This window comes from Coloeus monedula (genome assembly GCF_965178545.1).
Source record: "Coloeus monedula genome assembly, chromosome: 8".
Classification (NCBI taxonomy): domain Eukaryota; kingdom Metazoa; phylum Chordata; class Aves; order Passeriformes; family Corvidae; genus Coloeus; species Coloeus monedula.
In genome coordinates, this window is record NC_138788.1 from 28,021,815 (window position 1) to 28,039,064 (window position 17,250).

The 17,250-nt window shown below is 40.5% G+C and overlaps 1 protein-coding gene across 1 annotated transcript in view; it reads right to left on the reverse strand.

Annotated features, from left to right (window-relative positions):
* Positions 1–17,250, reverse strand: part of LOC309575411 (VPS10 domain-containing receptor SorCS1-like) — a gene marked incomplete at both ends in the record, with an annotated part of 262,002 nt that overhangs the window by 60,856 nt on the left and 183,896 nt on the right. The window contains 3 exons of the mRNA XM_082285827.1: positions 4,607–4,696; positions 6,911–7,029; positions 15,486–15,550. Coding sequence (XP_082141953.1) covers positions 4,607–4,696; positions 6,911–7,029; positions 15,486–15,550 — 274 coding nt within the window. The remainder of the gene's footprint in view (positions 1–4,606; positions 4,697–6,910; positions 7,030–15,485; positions 15,551–17,250) is intronic.

Genomic DNA, 17,250 nt, shown 5'->3' on the forward strand with positions numbered 1-17,250 from the left:
GTAGGATCTAATGAGGGAACATCTGCTGTTATCTACTGTTTCTAATGAAAATGTGGGCTGGAGCCAAGGCCCTGGACCATTGTACAAAACAGCACACCCCAAGAAATAAAACAGAAAAACAACCCTAATCCTCACTAGATATAAAGAACAGAAATGTAGTTAGATCACTAGCACTATGAGTGAGGTTTTGTTTTACTCTGTTTGTTCTGTGCATTACAGCAGGCAGGAAACAATGAAAATATTGCATAAGTAAAGAAAAAACAGGAACTATTAAACCTGATCCCATCTTTGAATGCCTGGAGAAATTATTGCCCATTTAATTTTATTTTATATTACAATGGAAAAAGCCACCAAGAGAGATATTGTTATAATGAAATTCCCAGGTTCTATCTGCCCAGCACAAGCACCCTGAGTTCTTTGGTGCCATAAAAATCTGTGGAGGTAGGAAAAGAAATTAAGATTTCTTAGCACCAGGTGATTCCCAGAAGACTCAGCTGTTTGGTCTGTTTTGGGCAGATATCCCAAAGTTATTCTGCTTCCATGAATCTCAGCCAGGCCTTCTATATGCAAAGCTGGGAACTTTATCAGAAAATATACTCTTTGGAAGCTGATGCTACTTCTCCCTTCTGCTAATAATAGTCTTCAAAAATTCACTGTCTGGTGGCTTTTTAGGGAGGATTAATACTTCCAGATGAAGCATTGTAATGTAAAAACAAAAAATAATATAATGAAGAAATTTGATCTATAAATTTGGAAGTGGATTCACCATGGAGTTAAGATTCAGAACAGTTGCTTGTTCATCCAGATCCAGATCTGAATACAGAGTGGATGAATATGCCCTTGATTTACTTGCTTCCCTGCACTGGAGAAAATCGTATCCCAGAAGATGGGCTCGTTTTGTGAAGGAACAGATTGGCTTAATTCCCACGGCAATAGGAAAGGTAATGTAAGTCCCACTGACTTCTACTAATTTTGGCTGTGAACAGACATCCTCTCTCAGCTCCAGCTGTGCCAGTAGGAGTTACAGCCACAGCTGTTTGTCTGTGGCTCCATATTTCAGACTGTCACCCTGGTTCAATCTGCTGGTAGATCTACATCAGCAGGTGTTCCCAGTGTGCTTCAGGCAACATTGGCTAGCACAGCTCTAACCTCAAGTGTTAATTTCTGCATATGTGCACGCATGGGCAGGCCTCTCCATTTAAACACAGACAGAAATTATAAGTAAAACTTTTTTTGTCTGGTGAATGTACTTTTTCATTATCTTACCATTTCATTCAATAGTTTTGTAAAAACTGGGGGAGAGGGGTAAAAAGATACTTTGATCAACACCAGAGAAATCACAAATGCTGAAGAAGCAAACAGGTTAATTTATTTACTAGATGCTTCCTACATTTGATCAGAGCATGCTGTAAGATGGAAGTCTAAAGAAGATTCCAGTAAGGCTGAACAAATTTAAACCTAGGAAAGCAGAGATTGAGATTAAATTGGCATAATAGATGTAATGCAGAAAGTCAAATAAGATAGCATTCCAACTGTGTGTCTTTGGGGATAAATTAACTTTTCCTGTTAATATGGCCTTGTCCAACCGATGTGGCAGCGATGCAAAGCTTTGATAGAAAAGAATTAGTATATGGGCATCAAACAGGTCTTGGACCAGCATCAGGAAATTCTTCATTTCCACATTGGGAAAATTAAAATCAATCAGTGTATCATAGACAGCCTTCACCTTGATATGGCACAAGCTCCTTACAGAGATGGAAGAGGACAGGAATGTGAAGCGAGGCACTTTTCTCAAACAGTCATCATCAACTTCAGGGGCTCCCCTTGCATCTGTCTACTCTATCTCTACTGAGAGCCTGAGCTTTTTTCTCTCTGTTCCAGAACATACTGGAAGTACATTAATATGCAGTTCTACTATCTGTCCTTTTGCTTTTCCAAAGACAACAGTAACATGATGCTGTACATGGGTTTGATCAGGTGTCTAGTCAAATGACTAAAAGCCAAGGCTTTCAGAACTACTAAACAATTGCCCTTTTTGTATTTTGTCAGGGAACTTTTTTCCTGGCAAGTTAAATAGTAGGGATGTGTAATGCCAGTTTTATTCTGCCAGCTCAGTAGGTCAGAGCACGGTGCTAATAACAACAAGGTTGTGGGATCAATGCCCATACGGCCCATTCACTTAAGAGTTGAACTTGATGATCCTTGTGGGTCCCTTCCAACTCAGAATATTCTGTGAAATGTCTGTGAAGATGCTGGCTCTTGCCTCTGACTTCTGTGAAATTACTGGGGCTGTCAGCTTTTTTAAGGTCTGCACTTTATTTATTTATTTATTTATTTATTTATTCTTGTTATTGCTTATTCCATCAGGATGTACACCCTGAGGTTGAAATGAGGTGATGAATTTAAAACAGAGGTACCACATGCACCCATCTCATCACTATTATTATTAACTCAACACCAGTTAAGACAGGTCTTTTCAGAAGAGAAATTGCTTGACTTGCTTCAGTATTCTCAAATGTCTGCCCAGCGTACTCGTCTAAACTGGAGTAAATGCACCCCGTGTGATTATCATGAGTGACACTACAGTGTGTGACAGAGCCCACATTGTGGTGCTGTGGTACAGAACAGGCAGCATCAACCCACAGATCAACGCCACTGCAACAACTAACAGGTCTCAGTAAAGACTATTTACAGGGTTAACACAACCTGTATGTGCATATGCAGGCATCTGCTTGAATGGAACAGAGTTTCAAGCTTATTTAGGCTTTTAATCAAAGTATCTATAAGGCTGTTAATGTCAACAAGAATAATATTTTAGCTTGATTTGCTGTAGGCCATCCTGCCTGAGCAACAGCATCACCTGCCAAAGCTGCCTGCCATCACACGCCTCCAGTTCAGGAAGAGTGACACACAGAGACAAAAAGCTTGGTATTTCCATCCTCAGTTCCAGAAGTCACTTAGTACTGTTCACCATATTTGGCCCCTCTTTCTTATCTGAAGGAGATAAAAGAATCTGGGCATAAAAGAAGCTGTATGTTCCAATTCCTTGAATAATATAACTCTCTCTGCATTTTTCATAAAAGTGACTATCTTGCTTTGATAGCAGCCTCCTAGACAGCCACAGTTCCACTGTAGCTCCTCCCAAGCCAAATGTAGCTCTTCAGTCTTTGAAGATATTCCGAGATTGTGACAAAGCATCTTTCTTTGGGTCAAATAACATGAATAGATTGCTCCAATTCCTGTTCTCTGGAGCACGTTGTAATTTAATTCTAGCTCATTTTCCCTGGCTCTCCAGTGATTTCTTTGGGAAGGTGGACAAAAAAATAAGTATGGGCTAAAGGAAACAAGTTTAAAGCAAATGGTGTCTCTACAGATGGTCTGAACTGGCTGTGAATTAAAATTTTTATTTGGCTTTTACAATAACCATTCTGAAATGCAAGTCCATTGCTAAGGGCTCCTTCAAATAACATCTGTTTAAATCTGATCTGAATTTACAAAGTGATTTCTCTTGCTTGGGCTGAGCAATCTTATCTTCAAATGTGACTGAAAATTTTGAGGCAGACCACAGGTCTCCTGTGTCAGAGCTAAGGTCTCATGGCTTCTGGTATGGTCCTCAATGTCCTGCAAGCTGGGTTTCCAGGTGCTGTGAACAGGAGCAAAGGCTTCAACAGCAGAGTAGAGAAGGTGACGCACCCAAGGGCGGGGTTTCACCTGCAGTCTGTTTATATGAAGGTCACCCAGTCAATCCACTATAAACAGGTCTGTTGGGCTGAGGAATCAAAGATAGCCAGTTGTGAAAGCAGCTGAGTTATCCCTTTGGACATTTCCACCTACAAAATCTGGCGCACCTTCAACTTCTAGGAATCGGCTGACCTTGCACTTTCATTTTTTCCCTTCTGACAATCCCTGCTTAGTTTCTGGGAATACGTTTGTCTTCTGATGTTAGACCTCATATAGAATCCATAAGATAATTTGCTACCTTTCAGCTTAAATCTCATTTAAGACAGACTATATCAAGAACGAAAAGGCAAAAAAAAAAGTCCTCTGTAATTGTTAAGAACCCATTAGGACCTCAGCTGCAAATTGGTGGTTTCTTCAAAATGGAGCTAACATTTTATATAGCTCTTTCAAAACATTCAGCTTCAGAAGGCAGAAATATCCTTTCAAGCTCCAATGCTAATTCACCATTGTTAATTAGGCCAGATACAGAGTAGGCACAAAGACATCTTTCTGCTTGGTTCCCATTAAAATCTACTAATGAGGCAAAGCACAAAAAAGCAACCTATACAAGATAGTGAGAAGAGAGGGGAATTTTAATACAAAAGAAAAAAAAATAGAGAGAGAATCCCCCCAAAACTTAATTAACTAACCATAAAGAAATGGTAATTGATGTGGGCTGTGGTATCTGTGTACATTTCATGCTCATGTCCTTGACTAGCCAAAGTGCTGACTTTTGGTTTTAGTCCTTTCTTGCTTGCAAATGTTCTGTTAAAGAAGAATGCTGTTTTCACACAGTGCATGTCATCTTGCAGTTCCTTGTGCTGTGATCTGTGCAATCAAAATATCTATAGGTTCATATGGACATTCTAGCAGCAGCAACACCTACCTTGGGCAAGGAGTACTTTGGCAGCTTCATCTGTGCAAATGGACTCCTCCTATAAGAAACGTAATAATGTGGTCTTCCTCCTGATGTCAACTACGAGAAAAGCAGGAAAGTTACCATCAGGTTTTTCTTAATATTTTTTTTTTATTATCAGACAGAATATCAGACAAAAGCTGTCAAGAGAAATACCACAGTGTGGTGGCAATGGCTTGAAACTGCAGTGCTGTTACAGCTGAGGAATAAATTTTGATCCAACTGGCAGCAGCTGAAAAAGAAAACAAGAGGAATCCCACTCTCACCAAAGAGAGACAAAGGCTAGAATCTCACGTAGAAACTTGTGAAAAGTGAAGTCTTGACTTCAACTGGGCCATTATGTCACCTGCTGATACCACAGCTCTCCTGTGCCTTACCAGAAAACTCTCTGTTCTTTGCTATCTGCAGAGCTGCCCTGCAGGCTGTTGGTTAGATCAGCAGATTGGCAGACATGAGGCTTGACTTCTATTGCTGCTTCCAGCTTTGGTTCCTGCGTGGCCCTGGACGAGCCATCACAGGTATCTGCTACGAGATCAGCTAAATATTCACAGGTATGGAGGGCAAGAGAAACTTGGTTGATTTGGCATTTTTGTGAATCTGACCATATATTTAAGTGCATAAATACTGATGACAGACCTTGAAAATTCTGGGTTAGAGCAATGTGAGGTATCGTTTTCTACCACCTATTAAAGGAGGGAAAAAGAAAGAAAAAAGCTCTCCATTTTCTCTGGCTTCCAGTACTGCTGAAGTATAATCAATGTTTGTAAAGTACTTTGAAATCTTGGATGAAAGATACTGAAGAAAAAATATTCCAGGGGATTCTCCGTGCAGAACTTTGCTTTAATTGCTTGATACCTGAGCTTATCAAGACTAAGTGTTTTAAAAGGCACGGCAGTAGTTTAAAATGCAAGATACACAGATACATCTGGTTCATACCAGATTAAGTATAATAAGCACTATTTCTCATTCTAAAGCTCTTCAGCTTTTTTTTTAAGGGAAGTGGGCAAAAGTTAAGGAAGAAAGGCCAGAAATATTTTTAATGGGAGAGCGTGAGTTTGTAAACAAAACAAGTTTAGTAGGAAAATAAACTCCCATTCCTTTACCCTAGTGCTTTTGAGCCTACTAATTCCTTCCAAATGGCTTAGTTGCAGAAAAGCCAGATGGAGATCAAGGAAGGAAGGGAAGGCTAGAGGGAGGGTGCTCATCTATTCTTCCAAGTAAACACAGCCTGGCATAGGGTTATTCCTCCTTTGAAGAACAGAAGGGATAACACCAGGTCCAGAGTCAGCCAGGATGGCTGAAGAGAAATACTCCAGCTCCTGTGTCACTCGAGCCACCAACACAGTCATCCTGGAATGAGAGAGCATGGCTAAACAGTGACGCATGCCCCTGTTTTCCCTGCCATATAAACATTTCCTTTTTGCCCAGACACATTAGGCACAGAAGCTGTTCCAGAGCGTATGTCCCAGATTTATTTGTGGATTATTTAGACTGGTGTTTATGACTGAGTTCATTAACTGAAGCAAATTAGCAATCAACTAACCCAATGTAAAATCTCAATCCTCCCTCTTCCCTCCACTCACAAGCATGCTAAAATATAAACTGTCTGGAAGCCCAGTTTAGTGCTAATGATCTCCAGTTCACCTCCACGTTCCCTACAATTCTGTTGTTATTTTTTTCCTCTTCAGCTGACATTAAATGGACACTGGCAGCAGCCTAATGAAACCCACAGTGGTTCAAATCTATTCACCAGCTCTCACCTGGAACACAGCTTGCCTGAGTACATCCCATCTTCTGCCTTTTCACTGTAATCACAACTGAGGCATAACAATACAGCCTGATTACTCCTTTGGTGCTTTCCCTGACTCCCTCCCTTCTTTCGTATTTCCCTCTCATACTCTACAAAAAGCTTTGGTCTACTCCGTTGTAATAGCAGATGAGTGACACTTCCAGCTGGGGGGTTAAAGCAGTAATTCCAGAGTGCTGATGAGATTGCAGGGAGTGGCATAGAGCACTCCAGCACACGCAGTACATACTCCAGGCAGGAACTCTATGGCCCTACAGTGACAAGATACTAGAGCTTAAAGGAACACAGCTAGCATTGTAACAAACTGCTACAATCCATTCCATGCCTTTATGGATCCAGTGTTGACAGGGTAGTTGCAAGCTAACACATATGCACACACATGCAAAGGAACGCAAGAGAAAATAATAGAATATAGAATAATATAATATGAAGTAATAGAATAAATAAGAGAAGAAGGTGTTCTGCACCTGAACAAAGACATAATCACCCTGGACGATCAGGGAGTTATGGTCAATGTAGCCTGGAAAGGGTTTGCTGCGAGTGGCTTCACTGCAGTTCTGCATCTTGCAGGTGATGTATTGGGCGTCTGAAAGGAAAAGAACAAACACAATACACTTGAGATCCTGAGCACAGATTCTTCCTACTGTCATAAAACTGTTTGCTGAGGCAGCACTTTTGCTTCCCAGATTCATGGGAAGTGAATTGACACCAACCATTCAACACCACACAACCCTTCTTTCCCTTACATCCTTTGTAAATCCACTCTTGATTATTTTCTCCCTTTAAATTCTTTACCTGCCTCAGCCTCCCATCATTTCTTTCATTCTGCCCTAGATCAGACATCAGAGCTATACATTTTTACCAAGGGAAAGCCTTCTACGATGTATTTTGTATTTCCTATAGCACTTACACTCTGTAGAGTAATTCAGATCAGCTTGGAAAGTACCTCAGACCAACTCCTGTTCAGGGGTTTTACCTACTTCTCCACTGACATTGCAGGTTGATGCACCCTGGCAGACCTGGGCAATCATTCCACATTCTCTTGTAACTAGAGGCCTTAGCAGCTGCAAATTAAATGGCCTAAATGCAGCCATCCACCTTGCAGCCATGCAAGCCATCTCATCCACTGTCACTATGTGGGATGTCCTCACCTCCTATTCTGAAGTACTGCAAGGTGCTCATCTCATAATCTGGCACCTGAAGAAAAACAATTTGAATTTCTTCATGGGTGCAATTTATCCTAGAATACAGAACCAGATTCTCAGTACTCTGGTTGCACTCTTTCAGATTCGTTAAGAATTTGTACTTTGTTTTATGACAAACCTCATCCACACGAGGAACAATTTTGGCTTTTTAACATTAGCACTTACATGATAGAAACACTACATTGCATTTAATGTTGGAAGTACTTCTAATCATTTTCCTTGGAGAGACACAGCCCCTTGTTTGATATAATTGCCACCTTCAGATCAGAGAAATAGCATTTTACACTGAAATAGAAATGGCTGGAACTTTACAATCTCGTATTTAATCTTGGTTTTAATTAAAACTATCATTTGACATTTCTTTCCTTGCTTCTAAGGGCTGTTGACTTCTGCTTGAAACAGACATGCAGGGTAACGAACCTTCAGGGAAGTTTGATGAGGGATGATTTTTCTCCAGCATGTGCAGAGTTCTTGGAATATATAAAGTGCTAAGTATTATTAGTCACTGCCGTTTATAACATTTTATGCTTTCGCAGCTCACTGCAAAACATTAATGAATACAGCCTGGGCAGCATGATCGAAATCCATTTCCCTTCAGAGGGACATGATTTTTTCCACATTAGCCACGAGAGGGCAGGGAACGACGTAATTCCCAGCCTGCTCATTCCAGTGAGCTCAGGAAAGTTCCCTCTGTTCCCCTGCATCTAGGAAGGAAGGGGACAGGGGGGCCGCAGCCTCTCCTGCCACCCAGCAGTGCTGTGTTGTGCAGCATGTCCCCTCCTTGTCCTAAGACAGAGTACTGAAAGGTCACCATAAGGTCTCCTCGGAGCCTTGTTCCCCAGGCTGAGCAACCCCAGCTATGTCAGCCTTCACAGGGAGAGGTGTTTCAGCCCTGTGATGATCTTTGTGGCCTCCTCTGGACTTGCTCCAACAGGTCCACAGCTTTCCTGTGCTGAGGGCTCCAGAGCTGGACACAGAACTCCAGGTGGGGTCTCTCGCTCTGTCACAACAAGGTTCCTGAGTCAAGTTCGTGCCAATCCTGAGCTTCAGCAAAGCAGCCTCAGTTGAAATGGTCCTACTGCCACCCTGAGCTGCTGCAAAGACTGGGTGGCTTTTCATAGATGGAATTGAACCACCAAGCATGGAGATAACACAGGATCAGACCTCTGTTTTCCACATTATTTCCTTTCCCCTCCCCATTGTTTTCTTTTACTTCCCCTGGTACACCAGCTGTCTGGGACACACTAAGAGGAGAGACTCCACTGCCATCCTACTTCCCATGCAGAGGGGTTATCTAAGCTGAGAGCACAGGAAGTGTTTGCTTTTGGGACCAGCCAGCAAAGAAGATTAAGGAATCTCCTCCACAAGAGATTTTGAAGAGCAGGCCAGGTTGACATCCATTAGAGAAGACTGAGGTTCTTTCAATCCTGCTTTAAATGGAGGAATGGGGACTATCCCTATTTCTGCTGGATTGCAGGAGTCTGGGCAGCAGTGATTGTACCACTGATGAAGATTTACTAAGGCAATTCCTGTGAACTTTTACAGTGCAATTCTCCATGGCTTCAATTCTAAAATGCCAGTAATAACTACTAAAGGGCAGAGCACTGAAATTGCTTAAGCTAATCTCCCAAACAGCCAACACTGAGATGTGCACAACAAGAAAAGCTCTTCTTGCTACAGGAGACAGAAAGAAGGAAAAGCAGGATTCTTGCAGTGCCTGGTTCTCACTTATTTTTTTCCCAGGGGAAGATTTTCTGTGTTCACATTAACTCAAGAATTTTTTCCTTTTCATTCTCGTGGACATTTTATGTGACTCCATTGGCAGAGGTTTGTAATTTAGCATTAATTAATGTCAATTAATGTATTCAGTTGCTAAGCTCTGGAATTAATTTCATTAGTTTTCCTGCACAGATGTTTTCCCTGCCATAGGTAATTAGGACATCATGCTTTTCATTTCCAGAACCCTCACCTCCAACAACAGCTGCTGTTTTTAATATACAACAACAAAGTCACACTGTGTCTGGAGAGGAGAACATAGCAACTTCCAGCTCTTACACCCCCAGACACTTTGATTTTGACAGGTTTAGATACCCAGAGTAGGAATCTTCTCAGGGAATGACAGCTTTTTCTAAAGAGGAAGCAAGAGAAGTCACAGAACACAAGAACGGAGGAGACATCTTGTACGGGAAACCTCTGAAAAAATTAATCTGTTTTAGTGGTGAAAAAGAATTGCAAATGCTAACACATAAAACAAGTTAAGAGGCAGGGGGACCCTGTGCCATGAAATATTTTAGTCTTTTCCATGCTGCATGCTCGTATGTTCTCAACAGAAATGGATCCAGCCTGTCCCAGAGACATTTCTTGGCTCAGCTGGTGGAGATGGAAGATTATTGGTGGCTACTGGAGGCTGGTGAGCCTCTGGAAAAGGGAGAGGTTTAGATCCCTTCCTAAAGCAGTGGGACTTTTTTCAGGATATTTTGTTGACAACTGCTTTTTTTTTTTTGGATTAAATATCAAACCCTAATATCCATTGCTTCCTAGTGTAAGCTTGCATGTATATCTTCTGAAAACCTTATTTAATCACAGGGAGAGTCAGCAAAAATGGTCACTGTACTCTGCAAATGTATGATTTATATTCTTCTTGTCTTCAATTCATTGAGGAATGGGTTTTTCCCTCTATCAATAAACCCACTGAGGACAAATCAGGAGTTTTATACAACGCAATCAATGATGTGTTTCTCTCACAGATTTTCTGTGGAGTATCGCAGTTCATTACTGAGCAACTTTGATATTAAGGGGTAGTTTCTGCTTTGAAAGGCTGACTGGCATCCTGTAACTAATGAACCACAAGAACATGGTAGTAACACGTCACTGAAAGATGCAGGCCTGTAACCCCTCTTTCCCAGTGACTGGTAACAGAAATCTAAGTTGCCTCAGCAGTCCAGGGACACCTTCAGCATTCAGAACCTCCCACGGCAATAAATTCCACAGTTTAATTAAAATTTTCTCCCATACTGTAATCTTTTTTTTTTTTGAGAAACCCACAAAATGACTGTTCTTTATCCATTTCCATCTGGTCTGTATGTTGACTTGTGAAACATTCATGGAATGGGAATATGTTCATGACTCTCCAGGACTCAGCAACTGCAAAGCAATTAACCAGTAATGAAGATCAGTGAAACGAAACCATCCCATTTACTAACTACTCACAAATCTGGTTTTATCCTGCTGCTACTCTTTCTTCATTGCATGTCAGCATCAGAAATCTTTCTTTACATAGGGAAGTATATCCTCTGCCATTTCTGGCATAAAGATGTAATTAGAGAAACTAACAGATGTCATTCTCCAGGACAAATACTAATCATGATCAGGAAAAAACACTAATCACAATCAGGAAAAAAAAAAAATCACTGCATGGGTTTAGGGCACTACAGGAATTAATTCATCACTGTAGCTATGTTAGAAAAAGATTGCCAGGCTAGGTTGCCTACTCATTTTTTCCACAACAGTGATTATTTTATTCTTCCCAGCAATCTTCTGTGAAAAAACAGAAATTAAAGTGCTAGTGCAACTTTGTGATTCAGACACTATTGGCCAGATGCTCAGCCCTTGTGGATCAGCAAGCAGAACATGTCTGCTGGCCCCAGGTGAGACTTTGGTCTTACCTGCATCACAGCAGCACCTAAATTACCTTTCAGTAAGAAAAGTTGCTGTGTAAATCAGGACAGCAGAAGAAAGGCAAAGGATGCAACACTACTTTTTAAATATCAGGAGCTCTCTAAATTTTTGCCAGCACATTAGAAAACCCCTTAGCTTCTTTCATCCACACTTAAAAAAAAAACTATAAATAAATTAATGTCTTATCTACAAAAGCAAATGCATGTCTCATAAATGTAACAGTTGTTTTACTGTTTTCCTGTCTATGGAAACTGTCATTTAGACATCCTCTGAGTCAGTTTTGCCATTCTCTGCAGGGCCAGCAGGTACCCAGTTAGTTTCCAAATGCCTTATAGGAATCCATCTTTCTAATTTGCACCAACAGTCTGGATTCCTCTGTAGGCACCACCTGAATAAAAACTACCTCCCATATAATTAGCTTGAATCAGGCCTTACTGGGATAACCCTACCAAGCTCAAATCAGATAAGCCTGTTAATTTTAGGATCTTGAGTATTCTTTACAAACCTGAACCCCACATGTCATTAAGTTTATACCTTCTGAAAGCACTTCAAGTTGCATTTGAGAAAACCTAGATTTAACTTCCACCATCACCCTGCCTGTAAGAAAGAGAAGCTTATTGTGCAATTAAAAACCGTAGGGGATTGTCTTACTGGGGCGTTGACCTGAAGCCAGACAAAAAAAAAAAAAATCACAGTTCCTGCTGACTTTGCTGGTTTGCCTTTGATCCTGTTCCAATATCAAAGCAGAACACCAGGGACACCCAAGCATATAAATGGAAATGTGAGATAACATTCATATGAACTTCTTCCAACCAGAAAAATCAGTTTTACCACTATGCTCTCAGCCCTGGAGTGATATGGATTGGGCCTGAAGCCTTTAAAAATAAACAAAAGCGTCACATTCCACGAGATGAAAATTTGCGTGGTGCTTTCCAAAACTTAGACAACAGGATGAAAAACATAAATGGCAAAGATTAGCCCAGCAAATCTGTCTCCACCAACAGAACTAAATTGAGCAGGCTGTACTCAGTTTGTTCATCACTACCTGCACCCTAGTTTGATGAGATACAGTGTGTTCAGAAGGAGTCCATCTTTTTTCTGGATCCCAAGGGGAAAAAAAAAGATAGGGAGAACATGCACTAAGGAACAACATTGCTAGCCAGATCCTCAGCAGGTGTAAATCAACACACCACTGAAGTTATATTGATTTATGCCTGCTAAGAGACTCTTGTTTTGGTCTTGCAAGCCTTTTACATGATGTACATAAGCACAATAAATTAAGTACACAGACAGACCACAATCAGGGAGCAGAGAGAGTTACTGGTGTTCTAGCAAGGAGAGCCCAATGCTCAGGTTGTTGCTCACAGATATTCTCAGACAATTCTGCCAGGGAGACCCTGTACCCTGCTGACATTTCTGCTTCTTCTCACCTAAAGTCACAATTCTGCTATTCAGCTTCTGCTGGAAAAGATACCAGCACAGAACTGAGGGGTTTTTTCTTATCTGTATTTAGTTCAGCAGGTTTTTGCTTAGCCCTTTTATGTCCACTTTAGGATCTTTTATTTTACTGTACAGATTGTGTGGTTGTTTACACACTACTCCCCTTTCTTTGCTTTTTTTTCTCTCTGTCTTGTTTTTGCAAATCTACCTTTTCAAATTTAATTCCTTTATTGAAATTTTACACTTGGTTAACTCTCAAAAGAGATGTTCCAAACAAAGTAAAAGTAAGCAAATGCAAGAACATTGAAAAAAACCCCAAAAACATAAAAACTCAAGAAAAATTATTTGCAGATTACCCTCAGTCTGGAATAAAGGTATCTTTCTTACTTCAGCACACTTCACTCCATTATCCCACTGGTAGAAACACACCTGCTCCATTCCAGAGGTTTGTTCATCCTTTGGAGGGTGATGATTACTTCGTGCAGGAAAAGGAAACTGATTAAGTTCTTGAAGAAAGGTCTAATAGACAAGAGACCTGTACATACCAAGTTGCTCATGGTAACTACAGTAATGGACCATGTGCACACTCTGTCTTGGCCTTAAAATCCTGTGACCTGCAGTGCTTCCAAATACCTGGCAAAAAAATGCTGTGAGATGTTCCAAGGTTACTGCTTCCAGCTACCCACCACAGTCCTGTAGGTAGAGACCAACACTCCTTGGAACAAGGGGCAAAACAGAGCACACACTTAACAGAAAATCCAACACCTTATATCACCAATGAGGTGAGCTGGGGACCTCCTGATACATTACGAGAAGTTTCATCCAAATGACTGATTTGCAAGAAGGGTCACCACGGGCTGAAGGTTTGACACCACTGATATATTTGTATTTGTAGTTCTGACACTGAATAAACTGAAAAACTTCAGTTGTGCTCCCTCACAACTCAGCCAATGTAAGTTGCAGAATCTGTTACTGGTGCTGAGTTGATGAAATTTGTTATTCCCCGATATATTCTTTTTACTAATATGCCTGACTCCTCAGTGAAGCCAATTTCATCTACCTGTTTCTTGGTTTCCACTTAGAGAGCTAAAATGAAGACTATTAATTTGTCAAGAGCTCAAGAAGTGTTCTGCAGAAATGTGCTACAGCTGTGCAAAATGCTCTTATTTCAGCCTAGGAACACAAACAAGACTGTTCAAGGCATTTGGAGCATGGCAGTTTCTCTGCCCACTGTGAGCTGAATATCCCTCAAATGCATCACCAGAATACAGCTCCTTAAACATCACTTGTAGTGCTTCATCTCAATGACCTCAAATTTTAACGACTTCTAACAGCAGTATTTTGTGCTGAAATAGGCATTGTCCTGTTAGAATTATTTCCTTCTTATTTAGCACATCACAAGAAAGAAAAAGCCTCACGTTCCCAGCCTTGCTGCCACATCAGGTAAGTGAAATTGAGAGGAGAAATAATAATCATAGATCACAAATTAAAAGAAATAGAGATCATATGTTCTTTCAGTGTCACTAATCCTGCATATCTTGAAATGAAAAGACCTTTAAAACTTTATGGTTTCTATCGCAACTGTTTCTTTTCAAAATTCATCTTCCAAAAAATTCTCTTTCAAGCTAAATTTCCGTAAGTTAAAAACCAGATTGCCTTACAATTAACTCTTCAGGTATTCTTTAAGTTTCCAATGACAAAATGCACATTTTAAGTAACACCAGTGTATTTGAGGGTACAATTCAAGGGAGAACTTCATCCATTTAAAAAATAATTAATTGAAGGCATCATTAATACTTATGTATTGCAAATGGTAAAAACCTTCTTGTTATGTTGCAGGAAAACTGCTATTTACTGAGGAAACAATATGGAATTAAAATGACTGGATCTCTGGCAGCTGGGCTTCTAATGTGATGCCTGCCTGAGGCAATCCAGTGTTATGGAAAAGAAATCCATGGAGAAAGATCTGCAAAGGCAGTGGAGCTCAAAGATAAACCTTGAGAAAGCCTGGATGGGAGGAGAAAAGGCCAGCAGGTGGCTGAGGGTGCCTGAGAGAATTTACAGCCAATTAGGAGAATATTTTGGAGTTGCAGGTAAAAGAGGCTCCTGGAATACAGAAAAAAAAACAACCCAAAACCAAACCAAACAAACAAAAAATCAAACACCTCAAGAGGCAAAGCAGGGAGGGAAAGAAGCTGATGAAAGTGAAGGACAACGACAGGACATGCAGTAACAGTGAAGAATGCACTTACACTGGTCATTAAAAGGTTTCTAATGTGAGAGAAATTAGGTATTTTCAAAGGTAGTACCTAAGGCAGAGTATCCCTGGTCTGCTAAAGCTATAAAGCCATGAACAAGGTGATTTTATTTACTGTGTGAACAAACAGCAGCTAGACTTTGTGACCCAGGAACTTCAATGTCATGTTCCCATCAACAAAAATCATAAGAAAAAATAAAAGTGTTGTGTGTAGTAACTCCAGTTACTGCTTATCACCTATTCTTCCTTACCATGCCCTCAGCTGCTTTCACAGCCTGATAAACCCAACTTTTTGCCTTGCTGGAAAGGCTTCTCTTCTGACAGACCTAACTTGCAGCAGCCAAACTCCTCATACTAAATGAGTGAATCACTAAAAGGAAGTGAGATTTCTATCATCATCATGGTTACAGCAATAAGAGGAGAGCCCAGTATACCACAGTATCTGGAAGGTGATGTACTTACGACCATCCACTGTCCTTGCCTCCAGGTGCACAAGGTCAGGCTCTCTTCCATTCCCCATCATAGACCTGTAAAAGACAGATTGAGACAAGGGCATTAAAAACAACATATACCATGAATGGCTGAGATATTACTTTCCAAGGAGATCCTGTTTAGCTGGACATAAACCCATACTCACAAATAAGAACTGATAATTTTGAAAGAATTTTGGAGTTTTCCCTAACATGAACTTGAATACTTTGAAGAAATTCTACCATTTTATCTAATCAATGTCATTGTACGTATGAGTTCTTTATTGATCACGTCTTTACCTCACTTCTTTCCACCTGGAGACTTGTTCCTGTTCTTGTTGGCACCTGAAATTTTGGTGTTTCTCCTGGTTTGGTCAGAAAGATGCATTTCAGTTCAGGGTGGGATACAGAAGACTTTAACTGAAGAGATAATAGTATTTGCCAGCATACTAATTATAGCTGTTCCTTTATATTGCACATTTTATGCACATTTGCTTTATTGACACGCTTAATGATCAACGTTCCCTCATTAATTAAGAAGTTTTTAAAAACTCATTTCATCCTGAGACATTTTATCACTTCTGATCTAATAAAAACAGTGTTCCATTAATAAAAGAAACATTACAATGAAAATGACTGTTTGTTCCCTCTGAATTAACAAGTAACAAAGACATTGAGGAGTAAGGAGTTTATGGAATTAAGTTTTGCTTCCATTGTTGAGGTTCCCCTGGACTGGCAGTGTTGGCCTCATCAATTCCCTGGAAGAGTCCAAATGGCCAGTGGTTTGATGGGCAGCCTGAATTACGGGAGTACTGACTGCAGTATGTGCCAATCCCACTGTACAGAAGCCTCAGCAGCATCTCTGACAATCAGCCTTGTTTCTGGTCCTGATCCTATCATCCAAGTCATAATCCCGGATTAAAGCTAAGGGTTAAACAACCAGTTTCTTTTTAGCTGCCTGACCTCCTAGTTAATAGAGGCATGACGGAAGACACACATTCATTTCCAGTGATAAGCAAATTAGATGTTCTCTTCAAAGCCCCATTATTTTTCAGGAAATCAGAAGAGAGATTCAAACAGTGATTTAGACCTTAATTCAGTTCCCACTGACTGCAATCAGAGGAACCTCCAGTGCTTAATCATCATGTGCATTAACTAATAACTATTATAAAAATGTTAACAATAACAAGACTGTGTCCTGATTAATCCTTACCTTTGCTTGACAAAACATGCAGCAATTCACTAGGAAAGGTTTTGTTCTCCTTTGTCAGGGACTGAAGTTTCAGAAAACACTCTGAGCCAGCACTGCTTTTACCTCTTCTTCATTTTTAATAAATGGAGAGCCATTTTTAATCAGTTTATGGCAAGGTGTTATTCCCCTAAACATTCAACTTCCACTTAAAATCTCTGCTTCCTGGTAATTGACACCAAGTATGGGGAGAAGGAAGCATTTTCCTGGGGGATTTTTATTATGTCTGCCATGATCAGCAGATTTAGCACCACCATGCTGGGCCTGCTCGCTACAATTCAGTTCAAGATAGACAGATGCCAGTGACAAACAGCTCTAAAAAAACTGCAGAAGGACAAAGTTTGCATTATGGCATATCTCCTCTCTATTCTTGTTTATTTAAGTGGGCTTTAAATACTAGAACTGGAACACTGGAATAGCCCACTTGGAACTGAGCTATTGCAGAGGACACAGCACAGCTTTGTCAGTTCATTCCTCCTCCTGATGTCACACACCTCCGTGGGGATGT